Below are 15,076 nucleotides of genomic sequence, written 5' to 3' on the forward strand. Positions count from 1 at the left end.
AGAGGCTCCCTCCACCATGAATTGGTCCAAACTGGGGTTTTTAGAGGCTCCCTCCACCATGAATTGGTCCAAACTGGGCTGGTTAGAGGCTCCCTCCACCATGAATTGGTCCAAACTGGGTTTTTTAGAGGCTCCCTCCACCATGAATTGGTCCAAACTGGGGTTTTTAGAGGCTCCCTCCACCATGAATTGGTCCAAACTGGGGTTTTTAGAGGCTCCCTCCACCATGAATTGGTCCAAACTGGGGTTTTTAGAGGCTCCCTCCACCATGAATTGGTCCAAATTGGGGTTTTTAGAGGCTCCCTCCACCATGAATTTGCCCAAACTGGGCTGGTTAGAGGCTCCCTCCACCATGAATTGGTCCAAACTGGGCTGGTTAGAGGCTCCCTCCACCATGAATTGGTCCAAATTGGGTTTTTTAGAGGCTCCCTCCACCATGAATTGGTCCAAACTGGGCTGTTTAGAGGCTCCCTCCACCATGAATTGGTCCAAACTGGGGTTTTTAGAGGCTCCCTCCACCATGAATTGGTCCAAACTGGGCTGGTTAGAGGCTCCCTCCACCATGAATTGGTCCAAACTGGGTTTTTTAGAGGCTCCCTCCACCATGAATTGGTCCAAACTGGGGTTTTTAGAGGCTCCCTCCACCATGAATTTGTCCAAACTGGGCTGTTTAGAGGCTCCCTCCACCATGAATTGGTCCAAATTGGGGTTTTTAGAGGCTCCCTCCACCATGAATTTGCCCAAACTGGGCTGGTTAGAGGCTCCCTCCACCATGAATTGGTCCAAACTGGGCTGGTTAGAGGCTCCCTCCACCATGAATTGGTCCAAATTGGGGTTTTTAGAGGCTCCCTCCACCATGAATTGGTCCAAACTGGGCTGTTTAGAGGCTCCCTCCACCATGAATTGGTCCAAACTGGGGTTTTTAGAGGCTCCCTCCACCATGAATTGGTCCAAACTGGGCTGGTTAGAGGCTCCCTCCACCATGAATTGGTCCAAACTGGGTTTTTTAGAGGCTCCCTCCACCATGAATTGGTCCAAACTGGGGTTTTTAGAGGCTCCCTCCACCATGAATTGGTCCAAACTGGGGTTTTTAGAGGCTCCCTCCACCATGAATTGGTCCAAACTGGGGTTTTTAGAGGCTCCCTCCACCATGAATTTGCCCAAACTGGGCTGTTTAGAGGCTCCCTCCACCATGAATTGGTCCAAACTGGGTTTTTTAGAGGCTCCCTCCACCATGAATTGGTCCAAACTGGGGTTTTTAGAGGCTCCCTCCACCATGAATTGGTCCAAACTGGGGTTTTTAGAGGCTCCCTCCACCATGAATTTGCCCAAACTGGGCTGTTTAGAGGCTCCCTCCACCATGAATTGGTCCAAATTGGGGTTTTTAGAGGCTCCCTCCACCATGAATTGGTCCAAACTGGGGTTTTTAGAGGCTCCCTCCACCATGAATTTGCCCAAACTGGGCTGTTTAGAGGCTCCCTCTAGCATGAATTGGTCCAAACTGGGGTTTTTAGAGGCTCCCTCCACCATGAATTGGTCCAAACTGGGGTTTTTAGAGGCTCCCTCCACCATGAATTGGTCCAACCTGGGGTTTTTAGAGGCTCCCTCCACCATGAATTGGTCCAAACTGGGCTGGTTAGAGGCTCCCTCCACCATGAATTTGCCCAAACTGGGCTGTTTAGAGGCTCCCTCCACCATGAATTGGTCCAAACGGGGGTTTTTAGAGGCTCCCTCCACCATGAATTTGCCCAAACTGGGCTGGTTAGAGGCTCCCTCCACCATGAATTTGCCCAAACTGGGCTGTTTAGAGGCTCCCTCCACCATGAATTGGTCCAAACTGGGCTGTTTAGAGGCTCCCTCCACCATGAATTGGTCCAAACTGGGTTTTTTAGAGGCTCCCTCCACCATGAATTGGTCCAAACTGGGCTGGTTAGAGGCTCCCTCCACCATGAATTTGCCCAAACTGGGTTTTTTAGAGGCTCCCTCCACCATGAATTGGTCCAAACTGGGGTTTTTAGAGGCTCCCTCCACCATGAATTGGTCCAAACTGGGGTTTTTAGAGGCTCCCTCCACCATGAATTGGTCCAAACTGGGGTTTTTAGAGGCTCCCTCCACCATGAATTGGTCCAAATTGGGGTTTTTAGAGGCTCCCTCCACCATGAATTTGCCCAAACTGGGCTGGTTAGAGGCTCCCTCCACCATGAATTGGTCCAAACTGGGCTGGTTAGAGGCTCCCTCCACCATGAATTGGTCCAAATTGGGTTTTTTAGAGGCTCCCTCCACCATGAATTGGTCCAAACTGGGCTGTTTAGAGGCTCCCTCCACCATGAATTGGTCCAAACTGGGGGTTTTAGAGGCTCCCTCCACCATGAATTGGTCCAAACTGGGCTGGTTAGAGGCTCCCTCCACCATGAATTGGTCCAAACTGGGTTTTTTAGAGGCTCCCTCCACCATGAATTGGTCCAAACTGGGGTTTTTAGAGGCTCCCTCCACCATGAATTTGTCCAAACTGGGCTTTTTAGAGGCTCCCTCCACCATGAATTGGTCCAAATTGGGGTTTTTAGAGGCTCCCTCCACCATGAATTTGCCCAAACTGGGCTGGTTAGAGGCTCCCTCCACCATGAATTGGTCCAAACTGGGCTGGTTAGAGGCTCCCTCCACCATGAATTGGTCCAAATTGGGGTTTTTAGAGGCTCCCTCCACCATGAATTGGTCCAAACTGGGCTGTTTAGAGGCTCCCTCCACCATGAATTGGTCCAAACTGGGGTTTTTAGAGGCTCCCTCCACCATGAATTGGTCCAAACTGGGCTGGTTAGAGGCTCCCTCCACCATGAATTGGTCCAAACTGGGTTTTTTAGAGGCTCCCTCCACCATGAATTGGTCCAAACTGGGGTTTTTAGAGGCTCCCTCCACCATGAATTGGTCCAAACTGGGGTTTTTAGAGGCTCCCTCCACCATGAATTGGTCCAAACTGGGGTTTTTAGAGGCTCCCTCCACCATGAATTTGCCCAAACTGGGCTGTTTAGAGGCTCCCTCCACCATGAATTGGTCCAAACTGGGTTTTTTAGAGGCTCCCTCCACCATGAATTGGTCCAAACTGGGGTTTTTAGAGGCTCCCTCCACCATGAATTGGTCCAAACTGGGGTTTTTAGAGGCTCCCTCCACCATGAATTTGCCCAAACTGGGCTGTTTAGAGGCTCCCTCCACCATGAATTGGTCCAAATTGGGGTTTTTAGAGGCTCCCTCCACCATGAATTGGTCCAAACTGGGGTTTTTAGAGGCTCCCTCCACCATGAATTTGCCCAAACTGGGCTGTTTAGAGGCTCCCTCTAGCATGAATTGGTCCAAACTGGGGTTTTTAGAGGCTCCCTCCACCATGAATTGGTCCAAACTGGGGTTTTTAGAGGCTCCCTCCACCATGAATTGGTCCAACCTGGGGTTTTTAGAGGCTCCCTCCACCATGAATTGGTCCAAACTGGGCTGGTTAGAGGCTCCCTCCACCATGAATTTGCCCAAACTGGGCTGTTTAGAGGCTCCCTCCACCATGAATTGGTCCAAACGGGGTTTTTTAGAGGCTCCCTCCACCATGAATTTGCCCAAACTGGGCTGGTTAGAGGCTCCCTCCACCATGAATTTGCCCAAACTGGGCTGTTTAGAGGCTCCCTCCACCATGAATTGGTCCAAACTGGGCTGTTTAGAGGCTCCCTCCACCATGAATTGGTCCAAACTGGGTTTTTTAGAGGCTCCCTCCACCATGAATTGGTCCAAACTGGGCTGGTTAGAGGCTCCCTCCACCATGAATTTGCCCAAACTGGGGTGTTTAGAGGCTCCCTCCACCATGAATTTGCCCAAACTCTGCTGGTTAGAGGCTCAATCCACCCTGATTTTCAAAACAAATGTTGGTGCCAACCTCAACTTACTACAAGGGCCAAATTCACTGCTGGTGACAAGCTCTCCTCACTGCAAGTGCCAAATACACATGTTTCAAGGTGTTTTCCTACTGTCAGAGAGGTGGTATTGAGTGTGTAAAGTGTGTAGTTGTTAGGCTGTGATGTTGGGGTAATAGAGGGTCTTTGGTGTGTTAGATGCCCCCAGACATGCTTCCCCTGCTGTCCCAGTGTCATTCCAGAGGTGTTGGCATCATTTCCTGGGGTGTCATAGTGGACTTGGTGACCCTCCAGACACGGATTTGGGTTTCCCCCTTAACGAGTATATGTTCCCCATAGACTATAATGGGGTTCGAAACCCGTTCGAACACACGAACAGTGAGCGGCTGTTCGATTCGAATTTCGAACCTCGAACATTTTAGTGTTCGCTCATCTCTATCAATTAACAAAATTAAAGTAGAGGAATAAAAGAGAAATCTAAATGAAATCAATATTTGGTGTGACCGGCCTTTGGAGGAAAAGTCCTAGAAGTGATGATATGGCCCCCACTGAGCCCTGATCTCAACATCATCCAGTCTGTCTGGGATTACATCAAGAGACAGAAGGATTTAAGCAAGTCTACATTAACAGAACATCTTTGGTAAGTTGTTTGGATCAACTTTTCTGCTAAGTTCCTTCAACAACTCTCTGCAAGTTTAGCTAGAAGAATTGATGGCAAAACGTGAGTTTAAAATGTGTTCAAATATTGATTTAGATGTTCATTTTGTTCCTTCACTTCTCATTTTGGTAATTGACAAAAATAAACTATTATCATTATAATTTCGGAAGCATTCTTAAGGTCCATTCACATGGAGGAAAATGGTGAGGAATTTTGTGTGACTTGAATGGGTTCCTTGTTTTGTTTTGTTTTGTGGGGCCTTAGCCAAAAAGCGTATTTTGCTCTGGACCACATGGTGTGACAATGTATTACATGGTTTTCATTGATTTCAAATGGAGGTTGAACAACACTAAATTTGGCTGTGAATATGCTTGTAGATTTCACAGTGACAAAACAAAATCATTGCTAAATAAAAGGATAAGCTTTATAACCTTATGACTTAATAATATTAAGGGAAGCAAATAAATCCCCTGAACCACTATTATGTCATATGTATTACATTGTTGAGACTCAGAGATACAGCAGCGAGACCCATCAGCTTTTCAAGACAATACTGTCCCATTATATTGTGTCACAATCCTATATCCTATAAACATCTGTGCTAGATGTGTGGCTGACCATAGTTTGTTTTAGAAATTTCAGCCTTGCAAGGGTTTTGCTAACATGTCACAAAACTGAACTGGATGCAGGACTATTTCTTCCATACGTGAATTCGTTCCAAAGTGAAATCCAGCAAGCTGCAGTTTCTTAAAATCCACAAAATTTATTTGAAAGTTTCCATTTAAAAATGCACAATGAAATCCGTGTGGCACATACTCCGTAGGTACAGAGGAAATGTAGCTCACGCGTTTCGGATATTTAATCCTTATTCGTACGAATAAGCTACGAATAAGGATTAAATATCCGAAACGCATAGTTATTGGTGTAATCGGTCGAATACCACGCGGTAAACGCAGTAAAAATTCAATGCCCCTCCCAACTTCCCTGGTGCTTTTTTACACCAGTATCTATGCAGGGGAGGTATTCGATCGAATACTACTCACTCATCTCTATTGAGGACCTGAAAGGACCTCTTTAAATAATAGTTACTCTATAAAAGTAGATACATCTATATTTCAAATGTATATACAATTTTTTTTTTAAGTTGAACATTATTTTGTACTTTTCAGAAAGATGATGAATTTTCTAACTTTATAGATGCTCTAAAAGCACTGCATGGGTTATCAGCCGTAGCGTTTCACTTCCATAGCACAAAACTGCATGAGGTGAGATTAAATATGTTCTAACAAAAATATCTGAAAGTGTTTGCTCTTCTATAGTGTCAGACAACCTTTTACAACTGTGAATTGACAATGCAGTCGAGTTACAGCTTAACATAATGTCATTACCATGGGAAAATTCCCTATCATAAAGGTCAGTGCTGTCCACAGACTTCCCACCGACTTGACCATAGAAGGCTATCATTTTATTATCCAGCATATTTTACACAACTGATCCAGGGTACGCGAGTGTTTGGTCACATCCTATACACTTATATGTGTGTAGAGGTCACAGTCTTTATGTTCTGCTACAATTGACTACAGTGCTGAACAGATCTTACAACTTCACATACTGAGACTTACCTATTAAACGCAAAAGAAGAAACAGAACACCCAGTGCATATGACTTCAATTCTGGACTTACTGCCCTGTACAAAGGAAAGAACAGAATCAGTGAATAAAGAAAGATATTGAGTTGTGTAACCTATTCAAGATCACTGAAGAAAAGAAAGTCACAGCAAGAAAAAGCCACATGTCAGGAAGACATTAAAAAAGGCAAAGCAATGTGCTGCAATATATAGAACAGTGGTTCTTAACCAGGGTTCGATCAAACCCTAGGCCATATGCACTGTTCATTTTGTGTACCAGTAAAAAAACATATACCTATGTCTTGAATTTGGAAAAAAATCATATTTGATTTATCACTAAAGAAGGGTTCAGTGAATGTGCATATGAAACTGGTGGGTTCGGTGCCTCAAACAAGGTTAAGAACCACTGATATAGAAGGAACCGGCTGTAAGACTATACAATAAGGCATTACTGGGAGACAAAATTCATCTGGACAGTAAGGGTATGTTCACACAAAGGAATTCAGCGCTGAATTTGATTCTGCCTCTTAATCAACTCAAAATTCCACCTCAAACCAACCAACCTGCACTCATTTCAATGGGAGTCAGATGCTGATTTTACCTCTAGCTGATTTGTTCTAGATCGATTTTCAGGCAGATTCTGCCTGACAACTCCCATTGAAGTGAATGACAGGTGGAAAATAACGCCTGGCAGATGTGGAATTTGATGCAGATTTTGACACACACTTTTACATGGAATTTTGGCAAGCAGAAAAATCGGCATTTTTCAGCAATGAAAAATTTCTGAAGCTGAATTTTTCACCTAGGAAAATTTCTGCCATTTGAAAAACCCTTTATGGAATACAGTATTAGCAAAAAACCCACAAAAAACTATTAGCTGTCATCATGTAAATAAATGTAAGTCGCATAATGCAAAACATCGTTCTGTCATCGAAATGTTGATGGGCTTGACCTTAAGACGTGAATTTTGACCTGATCCTCTTTGAGCATTGAATGTGGATTTTTTCCCCCTAAGGGTTAAAAAAAAAGCTTAAGGCTGCATGCACACGGAATTACGCTGGCGTTACGAGCGCTCCCATTGAAGTGAATGGGAAGTGTTCGGGAGCCGTCCGCAGCGCTCGCGTGTACGGCTGTGAATGAGTATTTTTACAAGCCCGGCGTAACTCCGTGTGCATGCAGCCTTACTTGAAGTTTTCCCAAGTGTCAGCATAGTACACTTATAAACCCTTATAGGCTAAGGCCCCATGTAGCAAGCCGTAGGCAAAAATCGCTGCGGGAAAATACACTGTGGAAATGCATTTGTGGTTTTTACCACTGTGCTTTTCTCAGAAAGTCTGCAGAGTTTTCCTCTGTTTCAGTTAAACCTATACAAAAAACGTAGACTGCGCAGGCCCACGGCCACAAGAAAAATGACCGATTACACAGTAAGTAAGCAGCCATTTTGTTGTGGCCTGTGGGCATGTGCAGTCAGCTCTGCCCGAGGCCTAGAAGTTTGAACCCAGCTCTGGAAAAAGACGCTAAGAGAGGCCATTCCTGAAGATGATGGAGGCGGCGCTGGAGATTTCTCTCGCAGCATTGGGGACACCCCCAGTGCTGCGAGAGAACTCATTTGCATACAGATGAAAACTGTGATTTCTACCAAACGGCGACGCAGAGAAGACATCTAAAGGTAGAAGAATAGCCTTTCTTAAGGCTATTCCTACATGTGAAAGAGAAAAAATGTGATTTTAATGGTAGAATCCCTTTAATGAACCGCAGACAAAAAGTGCTGCGGAAAGGACCATGGCAGAATCGCATCGCATGTGGAAAATGCCAGCGTTTTTGTAGATATAATTGACATGCTGCTATATACAAAAACGCAAGGGTTTCCACATTTCTGCTGCAGATATTTTTCTGCAATGTGTGGATGGGATTACCCAGAATTCCATCCACTTTGCAGGTACTGTAAAATGCTCCTGTGGAGTTTTCGCAACACGGGATCCAAACACAACAAAATTTCTGAGAATAAAATATTCATGACCATTCCTTGATGTGATCTGTGAAGTGAAAATAGTCCTAAGAGTTGGACCATGCCAATCTAATAAGTAACACAGTGGTAATAGCTGAATATGTCTGGGGTCTAGGTTAGGGGTAGACTTCATTTAATTGATGCTCTATTCTAAAGATAGATCATCAATACTTTACTTCAAGTAAACCCCTTTAAGGACCAAAATCTTCCATCATAATTAAAGGGGTATATCAGTTGGAGTACAGTACTCCCTATCCAAAGTATAGGGGATAACTTACTGATTGGTGGGGGTCCAACCACTGGTATCCTAATCATGAGAATTAATCACCCCAGTATTAAATGGAGTATCAGGAAGGACAATGAACATTACTCCATTAATTTCAATGGGACATCTGAAAATAGTTAAAATACAGCACTTGGCTATTTCCAGCAGTCCAATTGAAATGAATGGAGCACAGCGTATTGTTGTCCTGCCCCTCTATTTGAAACTAAGGTACAAAATACCCCAGTTCTCGTGATCAGGAGGGATCCCTGCAGTCGGACCTCCACCCATCAGCACGTTATTCCTTATCCTTTCGATAGTGACTAATTCGTTCTAACTGGAATACCCCTTTAATTCCCATTAGAGCTATTTTCTTGCTACCTTTAACCAATCAAAATAATTATAACCACAAATTTTTCAGTTATATTATCTTATATTGAAAAATATCCAAATGTTTGGAACGTCCAGTAATTCTTCACTGCTGTTTCGGGATTATCTGAGTTTACAGTGAATATTTGTCTATCTACATAATAAAAGAAGACATAACTAGGGAACAATATGGTGAAGCAGAAGAACATTGATTATTATCACAATGCTTTAATGAATGGACCCTTGAGCGCCACTTGGCTGCCAATCAGGGTGTTACCATAACCTCTTCAGAAATCATTACTTGGATTCTAATAGCGGCTGCTGCTCATCGCAGAGATAATTACATCTCGAGCCGCATAATAACTTCTGGAATTTAGCAGCATTGTTAACACTAGCTAATGGTGTCATTGAAAAATAAAAAGTGAGTCATTATCTTTGGGAAATGTTTTTTGTAACTCCGCAAGTAAACCATTTTGGTGTAATAGTGTTTCGGGACTGAATATTCTCCCAAAATGTCTCAATATTGTCATATTATGTGGACGACAATGAAGCAAGTTAAAGGGGTTGTCCAAGATTAGAAAAGTTTGTTTTCCCCAGAAACAGCTCAACTCTTTTCCATAGGAAATGACAAATCCTAAAAATGGTTTAAGGCTAAAACCCCACGTGACATCTCGAAGCAAAAATTGGCAACGCATCGTGGTTCTTCCTCTGCGGTCTTTCTATTTCCATTATACTTATGGAGAAACAGTTGGTGTTTCTGTAGGTATAATTGACATGCTGCTGCGCTGGTTTTGTAAATCGTGGCGTGTCCACAGCGCAGTTTTTACCGTAAAGTGGGCATGGGATTGACTAGAGTCCCTTCCACTTTGCTTTGACTGTAAAAATGTGCAAATCACGGTGTTTATGCCACGTGGAAGTTAGAAGTTTCTACATAACTAGGTATGGCTGGTTCCTATTCTGCTTCAATATCTCTGCAGATGAACAGCAGTAGCGGTAGATGAAATGAGCGTGGCATGCTATGATGTTAATTGTACTGTGTCCATGCTGTTTGCATATCGCTGCTGTAATTTACTTTGTATCATAATGGCCATGCTAGGCAAATAGTGTAGAGCCACATGCCATGCTTGCGTAGCACCCCCTCTGTTTGAGATACAGCTGCTACACGTGTACTTGTAATATAATCTCAGATGTTTATTGCAGCTCCCACATGTACGGTACAAAGGGCCAGGAAATAAAATCTCAGCGTACAGATTCATAGAAGGTTTATGTCAGAAAAAGATGATCCATCTAGTCTGCTCTTATATTATTACCATTTTATCTTAGGTTAGATGTGTTTATCCCAGACATGCTTACATTCAATATAAAGTATAGAATACTGCTATCGACTGTAATGAGCTCGGAACGAAACACATGGCCCGACATAGAACCAGTGGGTAATAGGGCCAATAAAATAAGTAATAACCTGCTGCTCTACAAAATGGACTTCTTTATTCTTTCTTTTCTTTTGAGTTAATTGGAACCCCTTAGGGTCCATTCACATGGAGGTAAATGGTGAGGAATTTGGTGTGGAATTTCAGAGCTGAAAGCAGAAAAAAGGAACCCATTGAAGTCAATGGGAGGCCTTTTTTTTAGGCGCTGAAATTCCACACCAAATTCATCACCATTTTCCTCCGTGTGAATAGACCCTTACCCACCGGTGGAAACAGAGAGACAGGAAACCGAGAGGTCCTTCTCTTTCCCCTTCCTCCCTACTTTTCATCCATCTACACCCTCTCTTCGGACTCCTTCTTACACTTTCTCAGTGGCTCGTCCCACTAACTAGGGGAAATAGAACAATAGAGGAAAGGATCTCAGAATTTCCTATTTTTTCTATACTTTTTACCTCTCCTCCCCTCTCCTTCTTCTCCCTTTTCCCTGTCATATAAGGAAACATTTTATATATATATATATATATATATATATAGTCTCCGATGACCTTTCTGTCTTTTATTCCATCTCCCTTGCAATTGCAATATATTTGTGAAATTCTTTAGAATGAAGAATGTATAAGATTGAGCGGTCATTATTTTTAAAGTATAAGATGAAATATTTCAATAGATTCCTCCCGGCCCATCCATGGCGGTAAAGAAGGAGCACTCTAAGTAATGTGCACTCCCAGCATTTTCTGAAAGCTCAGATACATGATCTTCCTTCACCTCTGTGTCTCTTAAAACTGTGGAGTGTTGTGAATTTGATAAGTGCCATAATAATACCAACAATGGAACACAACACGACATGCAGTGAATCCAATGTGAGCCATTGAAATCCTGAATGAAATGTCAGCATGGGAGAGCTTTGTAGCCCTGACAAGGCTTTGTCATTGGAAATCTCTATTGAATCAGCACAGTTAATGTGGTTTGAAATATTGTGTGGGCAGGTATACACTATTCTTCATAAGAGGAGATTTGCAGAGGCTTTCAATCGGAATGGGGGAGTGTGTCAGACCTGAACGCCCATGAAATCATCCTTCTTCCCCAGAGACATGAAAGCAAATCAGTCTAGACCTTAGTTAATGATAGCGATCTTCAATGATGTAGCAGTCTAGCATTACATTAGACTTAACAATTTCAATGCCGGAGATGAGTAAGCTACACGCATTCGGTTGTTAGAAATATTGCAGTTTAACACACTTAGAGCATTGCTGAGAAAGTGAATATTATTAATACTGCACATGTACGGATGTGTCCATATTTAAATGAGTCTTTCACCAGAATCCAGTATATCAACCATGTCTCACAGATACACATGCTAGGGTTACTGAAACCAAACAGTGTTTTCCCCTTGTGATCCAATGCCACATTTGCTGAGATATCACTGTTGTCAATATGCAAATGAGTTATTTGGAGTAATGTGGCTGGTGCCGCTTACCTTTTTGGAGCAATGGCAACTCCCTTATTGCTTCAAAGATTTCATTTGCATATTTGCAAAAACAGAGTTCTCAGCTACTAAGGCACCTATTCACAAGGGAAAAATCCTGCCTCCAAAAACTGCCTCACAATAGAGTCCTTTGCAATCCGCTAGTGGGTTTTTTCCACTAGTGTTTTTTTTCTGCTAGCAGAAAAAAGAAGCGACATGACCTTTCTTCAGGCGGATTCCGTTTTTCCATACCACTCATGAGCTTTAGGGCCCTCCGTTATACTTTTTATAGCTTCAGGACATCCTTTCTATGACCTGGTGCCCAGAACTGGACTGAATATTCCAGATGGGGCCACACCAATGATTTATAAAGTAGTAAAATTACATCCCTGTCCCGCATGTCCATGACCTTTTTAATACATGACAATATCCTGCTGACTTTAGAAGCAGCTGATTGACATTGCATACTGTAATCTAATCTATGATCTATTAGTATATCCAGTATATCCAGAACCTTTTCCAACAGTGACCCCCTAAGACATACTTACTTTTACCCAGATCCATAACTTTACGTTAATCTACCCTTAATCTGAGTTGCCAAGTGGATTCCCAAATACTCCATCTGTCCATATATGATCTTATTAGTATCCTAGAATAATAAATGTCTGTCATCCTTTCCTCAACTCTCTCTCTTTTAAAATCACAGAGGCTAATATGCTTGTCACTGAAGGCATCATTGCTTATACAGATGTGTCCACCCAGCTCAAATATGGTTAAGGACTCCAATTTCCCTTGAAACCAGCTCAATCCATTATCATGACACGCTAACAATACTCTTGACAGGCTGCAATTCACAAAACAAACAATGGGTAGCCACACTAAGACACATATAGCATATCACTTTGCAACACTATTCACGAAACACACACATACTGTATCTGGACTGTATCTGGACTGGACAGCGAAGGTTAGAGGAAACGTAAGGAAGGACAAATCTGTAGCAATCAGCTAGCCATATGTTCAGTCAACAGCTATTTAATGTATATGGCTTCAGGATCATTTACATCTTTATATGCAATGTGCACGCTACATTAATGGGTATAGTATGTTCACGTTTGTAACCAATTTTCTTGAACAGTTCTAATGCATCTAAATTAATTACGAATTAACCATGGAAATCATGATTAATGTCCTGGAATGTAAAAATATGCTATCGGCAGAAAATGTTATTAAAAAACATCCATCTGACTGCTGAAATCACTGATCTCAGGGGTGAGACTAGTATGTACAGTACAAGTGTGTGCAGCATTTATGTGGATGTGGGTGATGTCATCACTACAGGACAAGTAAATAATGACAGTCCTGGAGCATCAGTGATGGTCCTGCTGGGCTCAAACAGGTCAGTATTGATTATTTTATGTATTTATTAGTAACTGAATTCAACCACACTCATGGCATGGTTTTAATATAGTTGTAAGTAGATTTTATCCAGGGACATTCTATTTCCCTGTTTCCGGAAAAAGAACATCACCAATAGTACCCCTCCCTCATCATACTTACCTGTCTTCCTGTTCAGATCCTCTGGGCATGGGAGATGACTTCCTTCAGTGGAGATGGCAGCTCCTCCTCCTCCTCTTTGACATCTGCCGGCGCAAGCGCAATAGAGCTGGAGTCCTGGCACTGGGCTGTAGCCAGCACTCCATCTTTATTGCACAGGCGTGGGAGGTCAGAGCCACCCAAAAACAAAACTATAACCTTTAATAAGTGTTTAGTCAGGCAGTAATACTAGTTTATTTATAAACATATACATAATTTATTGATTTGCTGCAAAAGTCTTATTTTCTTTAGGCTATATCCCACCTCTTATAGCTAAGACAACACAACTGGATTTCCACTACTGGTTGGGCTTTTAACTGGCTACATTGATTGCTTAGTATAGCCTTCCAGTGGAGCTATTAGGCTATTGTACCGACTTCAAGGGTGCCTTCACACGGAGGAAAATGGTGAGGAATTTGGTGTGGAATTTCATGATAGGCACCGGGGGAAATTATTAACTCCATTCTCTACATTGCAGACGTCCTCTATGTTGCAGCAGCGATTAAGGATTGTTGGAGGGGTTGAGGTTACCACCATGAACCCAGCTACTACTAATCCCAACCTCCTGTGCTTGCTCCCAAGGCCGTGGAGTCGAAGTTGGGACTTATTTTGGATGGAGATGGAAAAAAGTTACCAAATCAGGTGTTAAAATACAGTGATTCTGCTTAATTATTTGATACCATTTCTCATATTATATAATTAAATACATAATTTGCTGCACATTTACTTACATAAGAATTCAATCACTGGCTTTTTAATTAATTAGAAGATTCTGCCTGTCTCTAACTGACCATGACTGTCATCTATTTATGAAAGAGTTGGAGCAGGAGTCGGGCTGTGAAAAAAAAAAAGTAGGACTCGATAGTCTGGCCTGCCAAGTTCACAGCCCTGCTCCTTTTACTGGTTTGCTGCAAAAGCACTAGATCTCCAAGGTGGTAGAGGCTTTTAGGCAGACATCTTTTGTGCCCACCCTACAATCCAGCGCTAGAACAAATAAGACATTCTCTATTTATAGGACTTTTTTGTGGACATTTATATGGCTTACTGAAATGCGGCATTTTTATATCTGGGTGTTTTGTGCTTTTTCCCCCCAATGACTCAGGAACATATAATGCCCAGGGCCCAGTTTCATGATCACCTTGCTCTGTAGCTGTTCCTGATCCGTTTGTCATCATGATCTATCACCGTTCAGTTTTGCACAGCAAATTTTCTCCCTAAGCTTACAGCAGCATTATGTTTGAAACTTAGTTCCTCTTAGAACCAAAGGATGCGAACCAGAGTGACAACCTTCCCAGTGGAGCTCTAAAGTTTTAAAGAGAGCCTCCATTGATTCTGTTTAGAAGTCAGTGCAGTCCACATATCCAGAGGATGTGCATTTCTGTAACAGTCACTGTGTTAGAGCTGTAGAAACAGCACAGTTTATCTTTCAATGTTTCCCACAGGGCCAGTAATTCTTTTCAATCTTATAGAAACATACACAGCCGCTTAGCGCTGTGCGGCGGCAGCATTCAATTGTCTCCTCTCTCCAGTTCATTTTGATTAGTTCAATAGGTGACAGGCAGAGACAATCTGAAGGAAGGTCACTGGGAGCATATCAAAGATTTCGATTTTAACTCAAGGCTCTGTATGAAGGAAAACAAAGCGAGAGTTAATGATGTAATGACTACAGTAAATCATATGAGTGGGAAATTATCATTACGTGTAGGTTACTGAAAGGGTCAGTTCTGACTGGTACAAGATTGATCCATTGGTCAGCACAGATTGGGGACTTCAT

The 15,076-nt window shown here is 42.7% G+C and overlaps 1 protein-coding gene across 1 annotated transcript in view; it reads right to left on the minus strand.

Annotated features, from left to right (window-relative positions):
- The window catches only part of SLCO3A1 (solute carrier organic anion transporter family member 3A1), a 260,725-nt gene that overhangs the window by 15,311 nt on the left and 230,338 nt on the right, over positions 1-15,076 (minus strand). Inside the window, exon 9 of the mRNA XM_075273273.1 lies at positions 6,168-6,232. Within this exon, the coding sequence (XP_075129374.1) occupies positions 6,168-6,232 (65 nt within the window). The remainder of the gene's footprint in view (positions 1-6,167; positions 6,233-15,076) is intronic.

This window comes from Leptodactylus fuscus, chromosome 5, assembly GCF_031893055.1.
Source record: "Leptodactylus fuscus isolate aLepFus1 chromosome 5, aLepFus1.hap2, whole genome shotgun sequence".
NCBI classification, from domain to species: Eukaryota; Metazoa; Chordata; class Amphibia; order Anura; family Leptodactylidae; genus Leptodactylus; species Leptodactylus fuscus.